At 61.8% G+C, this 13,525-nt stretch overlaps 2 protein-coding genes across 2 annotated transcripts; both read left to right on the top strand.

Annotated features, from left to right (window-relative positions):
• The first annotated feature begins 924 nt into the window (after positions 1 to 924).
• On the top strand, positions 925 to 5,943 carry LOC125917038 (DAZ-associated protein 1). The gene is made up of 4 exons (XM_049623286.1): positions 925 to 1,189; positions 1,317 to 1,457; positions 2,776 to 2,952; positions 4,993 to 5,943. Exons 1-4 carry the CDS (start codon positions 1,162 to 1,164, stop codon positions 5,163 to 5,165), a joined length of 519 nt encoding a protein of 172 aa, XP_049479243.1. The 5' UTR covers positions 925 to 1,161; the 3' UTR covers positions 5,166 to 5,943.
• Positions 5,944 to 9,332: 3,389 nt separating this feature from the next.
• LOC125917040 (40S ribosomal protein S15) lies at positions 9,333 to 10,834 on the top strand. Its single transcript, XM_049623290.1, has 4 exons — positions 9,333 to 9,413; positions 9,775 to 9,860; positions 10,365 to 10,599; positions 10,686 to 10,834. Exons 1-4 carry the CDS (start codon positions 9,348 to 9,350, stop codon positions 10,797 to 10,799), a joined length of 501 nt encoding a protein of 166 aa, XP_049479247.1. The 5' UTR covers positions 9,333 to 9,347; the 3' UTR covers positions 10,800 to 10,834.
• Positions 10,835 to 13,525: the final 2,691 nt, after the last annotated feature.

Here is a 13,525-nt window from a genome sequence, read left to right as displayed (position 1 = left end):
CCCTGCTCGTCCGGCCCCAGGGTCTCCTGCCCAGCAGGTTGGCGTGCAGGCTCCATGCTGGTCCCCCCATAGCACGCGCGCCCCTAGAGGGGCACCTTCTGGTCGGCACGCAGACGGGAAAGGGGCCAGGTTCCAGGTCGTCACCTGGTCCGTGTGGAGGACGGTGGTGTGTCTGGGCCGTAGCCGAGTCCCTGTCTGTGGTTTGGGCAGATGAGTTTCAACCGTAGTTGGCAGAGGGCAGTGAGCATCTTTACTCCAAGTACCGTGCTCTGGAGGAGGGCCTCCCAGGCCTGAGGGAGCAGTTCGATGCCTCGTGCTGGCACCTTTGCTGTCCCCGGGGTCTGTGGCAGTGCCTTGGGGGTAGGGGGATGGGCAGAAGGACCTGGTGGATTTGAGAGTCCGTCACTGTCACCACCACTCCCTCCAGTGGGCCTGGCCTGGCCCTCTCAGGGGCCCAGATAAGATAAGATGCTCTTAGGGAGACTGGGGCTTTTGCCCCAGAGTCCTGTTTCCTTCACCCTCTTGGTCTGCTCCTGCCCCTTGGGCTGTCAGATCCTTGTGATGGGTCAGCAGAGTGGTTAAGGACAGGTTGGCAGAAGGATTGGGGTGCCTAGGGGCTCCAGGACAGGATCTGGTAGCCTCTACCCCTTTTAGTGTCCAAGGAGGGGCAGGAGGAGGTCAGGTGGGCCTGTCTGCATCCAGAGGCACCTGGCGCCCCCTCTTTGGGCTCACAGAGTCGTCTTTTAAAAAATTCTTTATTGCAAAAGAACACACAGCCCTAGAAAACCAGTTATCCCGCGTGCCCAGTAGCTCGGCTGGTGGCCGGGCTGGGGCCACCTGACCCAACAGGCTTCTCTTGGGAGCCCCTCCCCCACCCCGGCCCCCATCCCATAGAAGCAGGACGCGAGCGGCAGCTCTTTCCCCATACCCAGGTGCTGGAGAAGCTCTGGGGGTCACGCCTGTGCTCCTGGTATACCATGGGCTCCTCTGACGCCTTCCTCGGGGCTGGGACATCCCGCCCTGGTGCCCACAGTGCAACAGGACGCCAGGCCCCTCGGGTGCGTTTTCCAGAAGGGCTTCTCACCGGCACAGCCAGTGCTGTCGGGGGAGCGGGGCTCAGCTGACGGGCACCAACCACCCTCTCTGTTTTCCTGTTTAGGAATGTGGGTACCAGCCGGACAGGCAATCGGTAAGTCCTCATCGTGGGCAACTGAGAAGGAACAGGGTCTGAAATGGGGCGGCCCCGCGGTGGGCCAGGGCGTCCCGGAGCCTCGTGTGCCACGCCCTCGCCCTCACCTCTGTGTCCTGTGTTACAGGTGGCTATGGACCGCCCCCTGCGGGAAGAGGAGCCCCCCCACCGCCGCCACCGTTCACCTCTTACATTGTGTCCACCCCTCCCGGAGGCTTCCCCCCTCCTCAGGGCTTCCCACAGGGCTACGGTGCCCCTCCACAGTTCAGTAAGTCCTGTGGGCCCCAGGAGGGGGGCTGGGGTGCCGCACGTCCACGCCCCTCTGCTCGGAGGGTCGTGTGGATGACACCTGTGTCGTCCAAGATGAGTGTGCCACGTCACTGGGGCGGGCCCTGCGAGTGGTCGCAGCACGGGGCCTTTGGACCTGGCCTTGTAACTTGTAACAAAGCAGCGAAGGGCTAGAGGGCATACGAACTGGAGTCTCAGTCCTCCTCTGTTCTGCCTTGTGCCCGGGTGGCTGGCGGCTGGCAGGCCTGCAAGGTTCAGTGCTCGTCCCTGGTAGGAAGGGGTGCGGCCAGGGTGCCTGGGTGGCTCAGTCGGTTGAGCATGTGACTCTCGTCCCCTCTGCCCCTCTCCCCTGTTCGTGCGTGCGTGCTGTCTCCCCGCTTCTTTTTCTCTCGGGGGGGAAAAGCGTTTAAAGGAAAAAAGAAAAGGGTGTGGCCACTCCTGGTGACTGGGTCTTCAGCAGGAAAGAGACCCTCACCTGATCGAGTGTGGCTGGCCGCTGCTCTTGCCCTGCGGCCCACACAGACTGTCCCCCGGTCTTCCCGTTAAGACCTTGGGCGCCCACGCGTGTTCTGCTTTTGGGATGCACCACAGGCTTGGGTCAGTCACATTTTTCAGGCTCCACGGCTGCCCGTGGCCTGGACCATGTCAGATTTTCTTTTTCTTTTTAATGTTCATTTATTTTTGAGAGAGAGAGACAGTGCAAGCAGGGGAGGGGCAGAGAGAAGGGGAGACACAGAATCCGAGGCAGGCTCTAGACTCTGAGCTGTCAGCACAGAGCCCGATGTGGGGCTTGAATTCACGAACCATGAGATCATAATCTGAGCCTAAGTCGGACGCTTAACTGACCGAGCCACCTAGGTGCCCCAGATTTTTATTTCTAACAAGAACACAGGTGAATAGAAACCGGTTTTCTGGAGCCCCCCAGGACAGAGCGTGGACAGGCGTGACCCCCGCCCTCGTGAAAGGCTCACTGTGATTCTTTTTGTCCTCTCAGAGCACAGATTGTGCTTTGTTAGGCAACTGGTTTTGGTTTTTTCAAGAGTATTTCAGTGCAGTTACTCCCTGTGGAGTTCCCATCTGACACTCGCTGTCAGAGGTGCGGTGACAGGCTGCCCCAGGCCCACCCGGGCACCCCAGCCTTCCAGACCATCGCTGGTCCGCATGCCGCCTTCTCCCAGCCGGGGCACATCCCCAGGACCTGGCCACTTGGTGCGTCTCGGCGGGAAATGGCGCGGGCAGCTCCCGTAGGCTGGGCCGCGGTCGTGCACTGTGTGTCTTCCTCTCCTGTTTGCCCGCAGGCTTTGGCTACGGGCCCCCGCCTCCACCGCCGGATCAGTTTGCCCCACCTGGGGTCCCTCCTCCACCTGCTACTCCAGGGGCAGCACCTCTGGCCTTCCCACCGCCTCCGTCTCAGGCCGCCCCCGACATGAGCAAGCCCCCGACGGCCCAGCCAGACTTCCCCTACAGCCAGTACGGTGAGTGGCTGTAACTCTCGCCCGCGCTGGAGACCTGTGTTCGAGGCCTGGGGCCGGGGATCTGGCCCCGCCCCCTCCCGCCTTCCTCCCTGCCAGCGTCTGTGAAGGAGGCCCGCTCTGCTGGGGCTTGTCAGGGAGGGTCCGGCAAAATGAAAAGGAGGATTTTGGTTTCCTGGGGTTTTGCTAGGGAGCTGTCTGAGAAACGCATCGCGTGAGCGGCAGGCGTCCCAGGGCCTGTGGGTTGGGGAGCCTGCGGCCGTGACCGGGCCCCCAGGAGGATGGTGCGCGAGGGCTCGGTGGGGCGCCCCCAGCAGGCACTGTTCCTTGGTGGTCTCATTTTCCAAGTGCAGAGTGCAGGGAGGGCACCTGTTGGCCACGTGGGCTCGTGGCTCTGGTCTGTGGCGGGCGCTGGCGTGGGCGTCACCATGCTTCACCGGAGGGGCTGGTCGTGGACTAGGTGCCTCTGAGCCTGGGGTCTGCTAGGTGGTGGCCCGTGGCCTGCGTGGGAGGGGCTCGTGAGGACGGGGTTGGGCCCCGTGTCCTGGGTAGAGCAGGCCTCCATCCCGGGGCCTCCTACCACCTCTGCGGGGCCATGCAGGCGGGCTGCCTGTCTTCTGGGGCTTCGGGGGCTCCTGGGGCTCCTGTGGGAGCCATGGCTTCGGCCCACGTCTCCTCGCCTGGGGCTCTGCTACCCCCACGTGGTTGTTCACACTGCGTTTCGCCCAAGACTTCAGTGTCTATGCGTGAGGCTGTTCTTGCCCTCGATTGCCGTTCTCGGCCGGACGCTCCCAGTAACCTGGCATCGCAGCAGCTTGGCCCCTTGGCGCCGTGCCACGCCACGGTCCCTGAGTGCGTGGGTTGTCACCCCCCCCACCCCAGCAGAACACGTGTCCGGCGCACGAGCAGCCCCGGGTGGGGGTGTGCTGACCGCCAGCGTGGCCCCGCCCCGCCCCTCTGCCGAGGCTGCCCTGGGGTAGTCACCCTGGTCTCGTCTCTTGCCAGGCCTGGCTACCTATTCTCAAGACCCGTCAGGCTTCGGGCCCATACTTTGTTTACACTCTTATGGTCAGGCTGAGCAGTGATGTGGCCTAGGTAGGTGGCACCTTCTCATCCACGGTCCCCACTCTGCCTGTACCGGGCAGCGGGCACGGCCTCCTCTGCCGTCCTGGGCGGGGGTGGACCTGGCGGTGCCCTCTGGGACGGGGCCCTTGCCGGGGCGAGGATCTCAACTGGCCACAGCCCCGTGGGCCCTAGAGCTCTGCCTCTGCGGGCAGCAGGCGTCGGCGCCCCATGTGCACCCTCTACTGGGGATCCGGGGGCCTTGGGGCACGCCTTCATCCCAGGTGTGCAGGCTGGTGCCGGTCCCCTTTCCAGAGTGCCTCCCACGCATTCTGAGGTCAGCTGCAGGCTCTAGGCCCTGTTCGGAGGAGGGCCCTGGCCCGCCTGGGGCAGGCTCTGTAGGCATGGTGCCCAGAGTCACTTACGCCTGGCGTTGGGTTGGGCACACAGTCTTTCCTCACACCCGTCGGTCTTAGGGAAGATCCCAGGTGGGGTCAGCTCTGCAGAGAGGACTGTCTCGGGTCTGGGGGTCACCCTGGAGGGAGGGGCCTGGGCTAGGCTTGCATTTCTTAATTGCTGGGAATTGTGCCTGAGCTCCCTGCCTGCACCCCTCCCCCCCCCCCCCCCCCCCCCCCCCCCCCCGCCGCCCCCACCCCACAGCAGCACACTGAAGATTAAACTTTTTAGAAACCCTCAGTCTACCGAGCCGGGCCGGGTCCTCTTGACATTTCCCAGCTCAAAGGTCTCCAGTGGCCAGGGCCCAACCCCAGGTCCTCGGGACTGGGTGGGGAGGCGAGGCCGAGGTCGGATGGCACAGGCTGTGGGGTCCTCCGGGTCTCCGAGCTGCTTTTCCTTCTGCACAGAGACCGTGGTCAGGGCCCTGCGGGGGGTCGGGGTGGGCTCCGTGGGCACGGACCGCTCCCTGGCCGTTAGGGCGAACGCTGCCATCCCGCCGCAGCTCACCGGGCTCCTTCCCTGCAGGTTACGGACAGGACTTGGCCGGCTTCGGACAGGGCTTCTCAGATCCCAGCCAGCAGCCCCCCTCGTATGGGGGCCCCTCAGTGCCGGGCTCGGGGGGCCCCCCCGCCGGCGGAAGTGGCTTTGGACGAGGGCAGAACCACAACGTGCAAGGATTCCACCCGTACCGACGCTAGCTGGCCGGCGCCGTGTGGACGTCAGGGCGGCCGAGACCCAGGATTTAAAACTTGTGAACTCGTGACAATCACAAACTTGGCAGAAAAATAGCGGCTCACCGTTGGGGGGAGGGGGGCGAGAGGCTTTTGGAGGCGGCTGTGGGTGTCTGGACTGAAGTTTTTAAACATATTTCTTTCTCTAACCCATCAGCACAATAAAAAAAAGTCACTGGTTCAACAACAGGGTTTAAAAAAAATGTCTTCAGCTTTAATTCAAAACTTCAGGTTTCTTTTTCTTCCTTTTTTTTGAAATTATTTTCCTGAGCCTTTTGTTTTACCGTATATTGTAAACTTTTATGTTAAAGAAAAAATATACATTTACAAATTGTGAGATTTTTAAGAGAAATTTTCTACGATGTATACTGGCTTATTTTTTAATTTAAAGCAGGGTTTCCGTCGGCACTGGTGGCAGTGAGGGGCGTTTCAGTGCCTCACTCCTGGCTTTGAGGGTCGGGGCTTGTTGGTCCAGAAACTCTGGGAGCTTACAGAAAAAGTCTACTGAGCGTGTTTTGTTTTTTGTTTATTCCTTGCTTTTGTCGACTGACCTGCCTGGCAGCGCCCGCAGGTGCGCCGTGGGGGCCGCGCCCGCCCAGCCTCTGCCGGCGCCGCCCCGCGTCCGCCCCGGCAGCAAGGACAAGGAGGCCTTGTCAGCCGCTCTCCCGCGCACGTGGTTTCAGGGCGTCCCCACCGACCAGTTTGACCCTGGTTTGAATAAAGAGAAGTGCGTTTGGATTAGAAACCCACGTTGTGTGCTTTTATTCCCTCCTTGCTGTCGGCTGTGCGTCCCTTCTGTGTCCAGGAGGAGCCCGTCCCTGCGGGAGACCTGTGCTGGCCCTCCCCACCTCCCAGGGCTCAGGAGCCAGGCCCCACCTGCTCGAGTGGGGAGCCGGGGACCCTGTGCGAGCTGCCGGCCCAGGCTCCCGGGGCTCAGCGGCCACCCGCCGAATGCCAAAGGAAAGGTGCTCGGACGGATCCGGGTGGGTGGGGGCCGCCCCGTGGCCGGGGCGGGAGGCAGCACGATGGCCCCGGCTCCTAGAGCTGAAGGACCAACGGTGGAGGTGAGGGAGGAGGGAAGCCTGAGCCAGGAGGTGGGGAGGGCTGAGCTCTGGCCAGCGTCCCACGGCGGCCACCAGGTGTCTGCCAGGCCTTTCCAGCCCTGGATATTTGGACCTTCCCGTCCCTTTTCTTGACTGCTCCTTCCCCAGTGAGAAGGGGCTGACGCGCAGCGAAGGCCCTATTTGCAGCCCCAACGGGAGGGGGAGTCCGTTCACCTGCACACAGGGCTTCCTGCTCTGGGCCCCACTTCCTGTGGGAGTGGGGAGGGGCTCCTGGGTCTGGAGGAGGCTGGCCCTGGGGATCCACTATGAACCAAATGGGTCAGTCCTCCCCTGTTCTGATGTGGGGGGTGTCTTAAGGGCCCCTGTGACAGATCACCACCCACTTAGGGCTTAAAGCCGCTCACAAATTGTCTTTGACAGTTCTGGGCCCCAGGATCCCCGTCTCCCACCTTTCCCGGCTTCCAGAGGCCCCTCTTCCATTCTCATGGCCAGCAGTGTGGGGTCCGCCCGTGTCTGTCCCCTTCTCATGAGGACCTCGTGTGGACGCTGGGTACCCAGGGTCACCCCCGCCTCAGGCCTTGCTAAGGTCCCCTCTGTTGCGTGAGGTGACAGATCCCTGGTCCCAGAACCAGGTCTGGGGTCTTTGGAGGCCATTATTCTCGCAGTCTAAAGACCACAATGAAGATTGTAAAACATAAAAAGAACGGATTGATCCAAAATGCACGGGGTGCCACCACAGTGTGTGGGGCTGGAGAGCCCTCGTCCCCGCCCACAGCCCGCTCGCGATCTGATCTGCGGCAGGGAGGGTGGCTCAGCTCAAAGGCGAAGAAAAGCCCTCAAAATGCCCCTGCGGGGCCGCACCTGCCCGCCCCCGCCAGAGTCTTCTCCCTGCCCTCAGGAGGTGCCGCCACGGCCGGTTTACAGACGAGCAGGACTGGGCCTTCCATCCACACCGCGTGCCATCGCGACGTTACACATGAGCTCCTTTCACTTGTGAAATTCTCTGTAAAATTAGGGTTCCCTGGTGAGAGGCCGTCATGCAAACGACGCACGGATTTCCAGCTGGCCAGGAGCTCCTGGGACCCCTGCCTTGCTCTGCTGGGCACAGGCGAGCCCCCTTCACACCCTGAAGGACACACCCTGTAGCCCTCAAACACTGTGCTTGTGCTGCGTCGCAGACAGGGAGGGACATCCCCTTCTTTGGGAGGGTTTAATTGGCTCTACCCACAGGATTGTAGAAATGGTTGAGGAGGCCCAGCTTCTTTCCAGACTTCCTGTTCCCCCCAGGCCAGCCCCAGCTCCCCACAAAGCCACTGGTCTAAGCCAGACCCCACCCAGCCATCCAGCTTGAGGCCAGGAAGGGGCTGAAGCCTCAGTCGCGGCCGTGGGCACGGTAGAGTCAGCTGGGTCGTGGGGCCGTGGTGGCAGCACCCACCTCCTTCCTACCGCAGGGTCTTTGCACGCTGGCTCCCTCTTCCCGGAACTCACCCTCCAGCCAGTGGTCTCTCCCATCCCCTGGTGTTCAGTGTGGTCTCGGTTTACCCCTGCCATTTCGCTTTTTCTCTGTGCTGTGTGCCTTGTTTTGTTCTTACGCTTCTCTGTTCATGCTTTTGCGTTAAATGAGTATTTCCTAAGGTAGCGTTTTAGTTCTTTTAATGATTTTTTTGTCATATTTTTTGAGTTGTTTTCTTTGAGGCTGTTCTAGAGCTTACCATATGTTTTTTGTTTTTTTTCTTTTTGAAAAAACTTTTTTACGTTGATTCATTTTTGAAAGATAGAGACAGAGCACAAGCAGGGGAGGGGCGGAGAGAAAGGGGGACACAGAATCCAAAGCAGGCTCCAGAGCTGTCAGCACCAGAGCCCGAAGGCGGGGCTAGAACTCACGAACCGTGAGATCATGACCTGAGCCGAAGTCGGACGCTCAACCGACTGACCCCCCAGGCGCCCCGTTTTTTTTTTTTTAATGTTTATTTTGAGACAGAGTGAGAGCTCATGAGTGGGGGAGGTGCAGAGAGAGGGAGAGACAGAATCCCAAGCAGGTTCTGCGCTGTGAGCACAGAGCCCGGCACAGGGCTGCAACTCCGGAATCAGGAGATCATGACCTGAGCCGAAATCAGGAGTCGGACGCTTAACCTACTGAGCCACCCAGGCGCCGGGTTGTTTCCTCATTGTGGCAAAATGCGCATTAAGACTTGCCATTGTAACCATCTCTTAAGTGCACAGCTCAGTGACATCAAGCACACTCAACAGTGTCCTGCACCCGCCCCCACCACCCGTCTCCAGAACTTTCCATCTCCCCAGACTGAGACTCTGTCCCCATGAAACACTGACTCCCCCGCCCCCTGCCCCACCCCTGGCTCCCACCGTCTACTCTCTGTCTCTGTGGACGGGACTCCTCTAGGGACCCCCTGTGAGTGGGGTCACGCAGGACGTGTCCTTCTGTGTCTGGCTTCTCTCGCTGCACACAGTGTCCTGCGGGTCCGTACACGTGGTGGCAGGTGGCAGACGTCCTTCCTAAGGCTGGATCATAGTCCGGCGTGTGGATGGACCCCATCGTGTTTATCCTTCATCCGCGGATGCATACTTGGGCTGTAGTGAATCATGCTGCTGTGGACATGTAAATCTCCCTGCTTTCAGTTATTGGGGTGTATACCCAGAAGTGGGACAGTACTATATAGCTCTAATTCCTTGTCCCTCTTTCTCTGTCATCGTTATACCCGTCACGTGCACAGACGTTACAGAAACCTAGTAGTGCATCGCTACGGTTGCTACTGTACCTGAGGCCCTCCGTTAAAGGCGGCAGGTCCCCATCAGGGCCGCCTTCTCGGGGCACCTGTGCGGAGCCAGCGCCCCGCCCCTCCCGGCTGTCCGCCGCCCGCACTAGGACGCCAGCTCCGGCGGAGCGCTGGGCCCGAACCCACGGGGAGCGCGGGGTTCCGAGAGAGGCGGCGGGGTGCCCGAGGCCCCAGCCGCAGCGTCTCCTTAGCGAGCGCCGCCTGCGCTCGGCCCTCCCGCCAGCAGAGGGCGCGCTCATCAGCCGAGAAAGCGGAAGCGCGTCCGAGCTGTCGGGCGCGGGGCGGGGCTCATGGGCGAGCTCGTGATAATCGCGCAGGCGCGGAGGGGCGGTCCTTTCCGAAGAGCTGACAAGATGGTGAGTGCCGCGGGTTGGCGCGGCTCTTCCCGACTCATCCGGCGCCATCCGCGGTCTGGCCGTGCCGTGAAGGCCGGAGGCAGGCCGCCCGGCTGCGGCAGCCATCTCTTGAGCCTCCGGGGCCGCCGCCTATCGGGGGGCGGGGGGGGCCGGGCTGGTGTCGGGATGACGCGGGGCGGGGAAGGCCCGCGCAGGCCGACGTGTCCTGGCCGAGCCCCAGCGACCCGGGGCCGCCCGCGCTCCCCGGGGACGGGCCGGAGGCCGTGTGTCCCCGCGGGCCCCCGTGGGCGCCCGAGGGCGGCCGCGGGGGTGGGAGGCGAGTCTGCGGCCGCCCTCTGACCCTCGCCCCGGGCCCGCGCAGGCGGAAGTGGAACAGAAGAAGAAGCGTACTTTCCGCAAGTTCACCTACCGCGGCGTGGACCTGGACCAGCTACTGGACATGTCCTAGTAAGGGGGCCGGGCGGGGCCGGGGCGCTGTTTGGGCGCAGCGACGTTTGGGTCGTACCTAATTGCCGGGTGTCCCCTCGTGACACTGTTTACACCCGCCGAAAACGCGGGAAGCGAGAACGGGCTGGGGTTTGGCGCGTGGCCGGAAGCTCCTAGGCAGGGTGGCGGAGGTCTGGCTGGGGTGCGGGGACACGGGCTTCTCGGATTCCCCGCAGCCTTCCTGAGCGTGAGCTTGGGTCAGCGGGGCCGTGAGGGGCCGCCCCCCCCCCCCTTCCGGGGACACAGGTCGGCAGAGGCCTGGTTGGCTGGAGGTGCAGCACTTTGCCCAAGAGGTGCCGGCCACGTATCCGCCTGCCTCAGTTTCCCCATCTGCAGCTCGCAGCTCTTGACTTTGAAGGCTTCTCCCCAGATTTGGGGCGGTGCAGGGCAGCAGCGACGTTCGCGGCTGGACCCTGGGGACTGTCGCGGCCCAGCCGCTCACGCCATCGCGCCCTGCCCCCCCAGCGAGCAGCTGATGCAGCTGTACAGCGCCCGGCAGCGGCGGCGGCTGAACCGGGGTCTGCGCCGGAAGCAGCACTCGCTGCTGAAGCGCCTGCGTAAGGCCAAGAAGGAGGCCCCCCCGATGGAGAAGCCCGAGGTGGTGAAGACGCACCTCCGGGACATGATCATCCTGCCCGAGATGGTGGGCAGCATGGTGGGCGTCTACAACGGCAAGACCTTCAACCAGGTGGAGATCAAGGTACCCGTGGGGCGCGGCGGGGCGGGCGGCGGGGGCGTGGCCGCTCACGGTCGCCTGACTCCTTGCCCTGCTCCTCCCCCCTGCAGCCTGAGATGATTGGCCACTACCTGGGCGAGTTCTCCATCACCTACAAGCCGGTGAAGCACGGCAGGCCCGGCATAGGGGCCACCCACTCGTCCCGCTTCATCCCCCTCAAGTAGCCCGTTCGCCCAATAAAGACGCAGCCTGTTCTGGTCGCGAGTCGGACTGTTCCTTCCCTTCCGCGGGGCTGGGCCTGCTCACCGGTCGGAGGCTCAGGCGGTGCGTGATTTGGGCCAGTGCTGGGCAGCAGGTGGCCCTGGTTTCCTGCTGTGGACACAGGGATGGCCCCGCTTAACAGCGGGGCCCGGCGCTGTGTGGGTAGGGGCTCCGCATGAATGGCCTCGGCCCCGTGACCAGTGCAGGTTGTGTGCGGTCCTGTCTGTGCCCCCTGCCTCTGGATCCTTCAACCGAAATCCCACAGGTGCGGCCACAGGCCTCCCCTGGGCCTGCTTCGGCCCATGCAGGTGGTCACTCCTGGGTCCAGGGAAGTGTCTCCCCTGGAGCCACCGTGCCCTTTGGGGCTCCTCCTCCCTTGTTGTCCGGTCCTGGGGGTGTGCGTGCCCACAGGTGAAGTCCACGACCAGCAGGAGGCTTTGCGCAGCCTGAGCGCTCCCTTCCTGCGTCTGCACACGCCGGCCCGGCGACCCTCACGTGCTGTCCGGGTCTGGGTCTCGTGTGGTTTCCAGGGGCAGGGTCACACCGGCCCCTAGGGTCTGATGAAGGGTCCCAGCCCCGCTCCCCCAAGTATTTCTGTCTAGATTTGTTCCATGATGAGGAAGCCCTACAGACCAGGGTGGACTGCTCCTCGGTAGGCACTGGCCAGGCAGTGGTCCCTTTGGCTCGCTGATGGACAGCGTGGGTGGGGGGGATGGTCGAGGTGGGAACCCTGGTCAGCAGGAGAGTGTGAAGCTGGCTGCCTGCTGCATGTGTGACAGTGGTCACAGTGTCTGCGCCTCTGTTGGGGCGGTGAGGGCCGGCCAGGAGGGGAAGGGAGGGACACAGCGGAATGGAAAGGCGCTCCTGCCTCCCTGCCCTCCCCCTAGCGGCCACTGCCACCACCTCCGGGCTTCCTTCCTCTGCATTTTGATTTGCTCACTGTTCTCTCTTGGGTTGTGGGTGGCTGTGTTTATAATCCACAGCAGAAGGCAGTACGGGGAACGGCCAGACAGCTTGCGTGACCAGATTAAACGGGTTCCCCCAGGTGGGCAGAAGGAACCAGTGTTGGGACCAGATGATCTGGAAGTACGTCTGTGGCCTGTGTGGCACCATCCCTGATAAGGCAGTCCTCTCGCCCGGAAGACGTGGGCCGAGAATCTAAAGTGGTGGGTGTCTGGTGTGGCAGGGAGCAAGGCCACAGGAGGCTGCGTGGGCTGACGCGAGGGGCCTGGAGCTGCCAGTGGGGATGCTGATCGGGGCAAAGATCAGGGACTCCGGGGTCCTTTTGGACAGCCCCCTGAGCCTGGCCGCGCTGCAGAGAGGCCGACTCACCACGTGAAGTTGGAATATGACTGGGGTGCGTGAGATGGGACCTTAACTGAGGTGACTGGGTGCTTTGCAGTTTAAAGGCCGTGGTCAGAGCTGTTGACTGACATCTGGTCAACACTGTCCACACTCCCTTCGTTTGGAACAGCAGAAGCCTCTGTGACCTCCGCTAGCAAACTGCCCACGAGGCCCAGCGAGAAGAGGCAGGGTTCGCTGTGTCACTCCTCAAAGAATAAAAACTGTTGGGTGTCTGGGTGGCTCAGTCAATTGACTGTTGATTTCAGCTCAGGTTACGATCCCAGGGTTGTGGGATCGAGCCCCGTGTCCGGTTCCACACTGAGTGTTTAGCCTCCACTCCTCACACATGCACATGCTCTCAAAGACAAAACAAAAAAAAACCTTAAAATACAAGAAACTTGTTTCATGGAAGATTGGCCTCGGGAAGAAGAATGCCCAGGGCGGCTGTGCCCCTTTACTGGAACGTGGGTTGTGACCCTGAGCTTGGAAAGCCATAAAAATGGGCAGAGCATGCTTGGGTGGCTCAGTCAGTTGAGCATCGGACTCTTGATCTCAGGGTTGTGAGTTCGGGTCTTGCACTGGGCATGAAGTCTACTTAAAAAACAGCTTTTAAGGCACTAGGCCTCCCTGTGGGAGCAAAGTGCACATGCAGACCGTTGAGGACGGGAGAATCCCTCGTGCAGGTGGTGGTGGGTGCCAACCAGGGGTCAGGCTCATGCACCCAGTGATGGGCAGACTTCAGGCCAAAGGGCTTGCCATCTGTTCTCGTAGGTAAACCTTTGTTGGCGTTCACTCCACTGGCCCGTGCAGCCAAAGTAGGGCCTTTATAACAGATTTTGTTCTACAAAAACCAGCAGGACCCGCCCCGACAGCAATACTGCCGTCACCCCCTGTAGGGCTTTGGAACCCTCACTGGAAGCTTCCAGCTCTGCCACCATGGGCCTGGGTGGGCTCAGGGAGGGAAGGGTCAGCGATTACTGTTTTCCTTAATTGCAGTTTGGATTTCTATCAACCACTTACGTGTAATTGGGGGGCAATGCATATTAGTGTTACAGGTGAAAGCGATTGTGTCCCACTCAGACCGAAGTGCCCACCCCAGCTGTCAAGTGACACTCCAGGCCAGGATGCACTCTGCAGAGCCCAGGCTGTGGGGTAGGGGCCTTAGTCATCCGGGCTGTCTCACTAACCGGGCCCCTCTAATGGCCCGAGGTTCAGGCTCTGCCTTCAGACCCCCAGTCACATCCCTGCCTTTGTTTCCTTCTGCGTCTGACGCTCTGGTCCAGTCCACTGGGTTGCAGCCCACATTCGCACCCACCTGCCGTCCCCAGTACTTCAGTCACACAGG

This window comes from Panthera uncia, unplaced genomic scaffold, assembly GCF_023721935.1.
Source record: "Panthera uncia isolate 11264 unplaced genomic scaffold, Puncia_PCG_1.0 HiC_scaffold_1423, whole genome shotgun sequence".
Taxonomy (NCBI): Eukaryota; Metazoa; Chordata; class Mammalia; order Carnivora; family Felidae; genus Panthera; species Panthera uncia.
Note: the sequence above shows the minus strand (reverse complement) of the source record. Positions and strands in the feature narration are given on the sequence as shown.

Coding starts and splice junctions, on each gene's coding strand:
- LOC125917038 (XM_049623286.1), top strand. CDS start 1,162: ATGTGGGTACCAGCCGGACAGGCAATCG. Junction 1,190..1,316: donor ACCAGCCGGACAGGCAATCG/GTAAGTCCTCAT, acceptor CCTGTGTTACAG/GTGGCTATGGACCGCCCCCT. Junction 2,953..4,992: donor CTTCCCCTACAGCCAGTACG/GTGAGTGGCTGT, acceptor CCTTCCCTGCAG/GTTACGGACAGGACTTGGCC.
- LOC125917040 (XM_049623290.1), top strand. CDS start 9,348: ATGGGCGAGCTCGTGATAATCGCGCAGGCGCGGAGGGGCGGTCCTTTC. Junction 9,414..9,774: donor TCCGAAGAGCTGACAAGATG/GTGAGTGCCGCG, acceptor GGGCCCGCGCAG/GCGGAAGTGGAACAGAAGAA. Junction 9,861..10,364: donor CAGCTACTGGACATGTCCTA/GTAAGGGGGCCG, acceptor CTGCCCCCCCAG/CGAGCAGCTGATGCAGCTGT.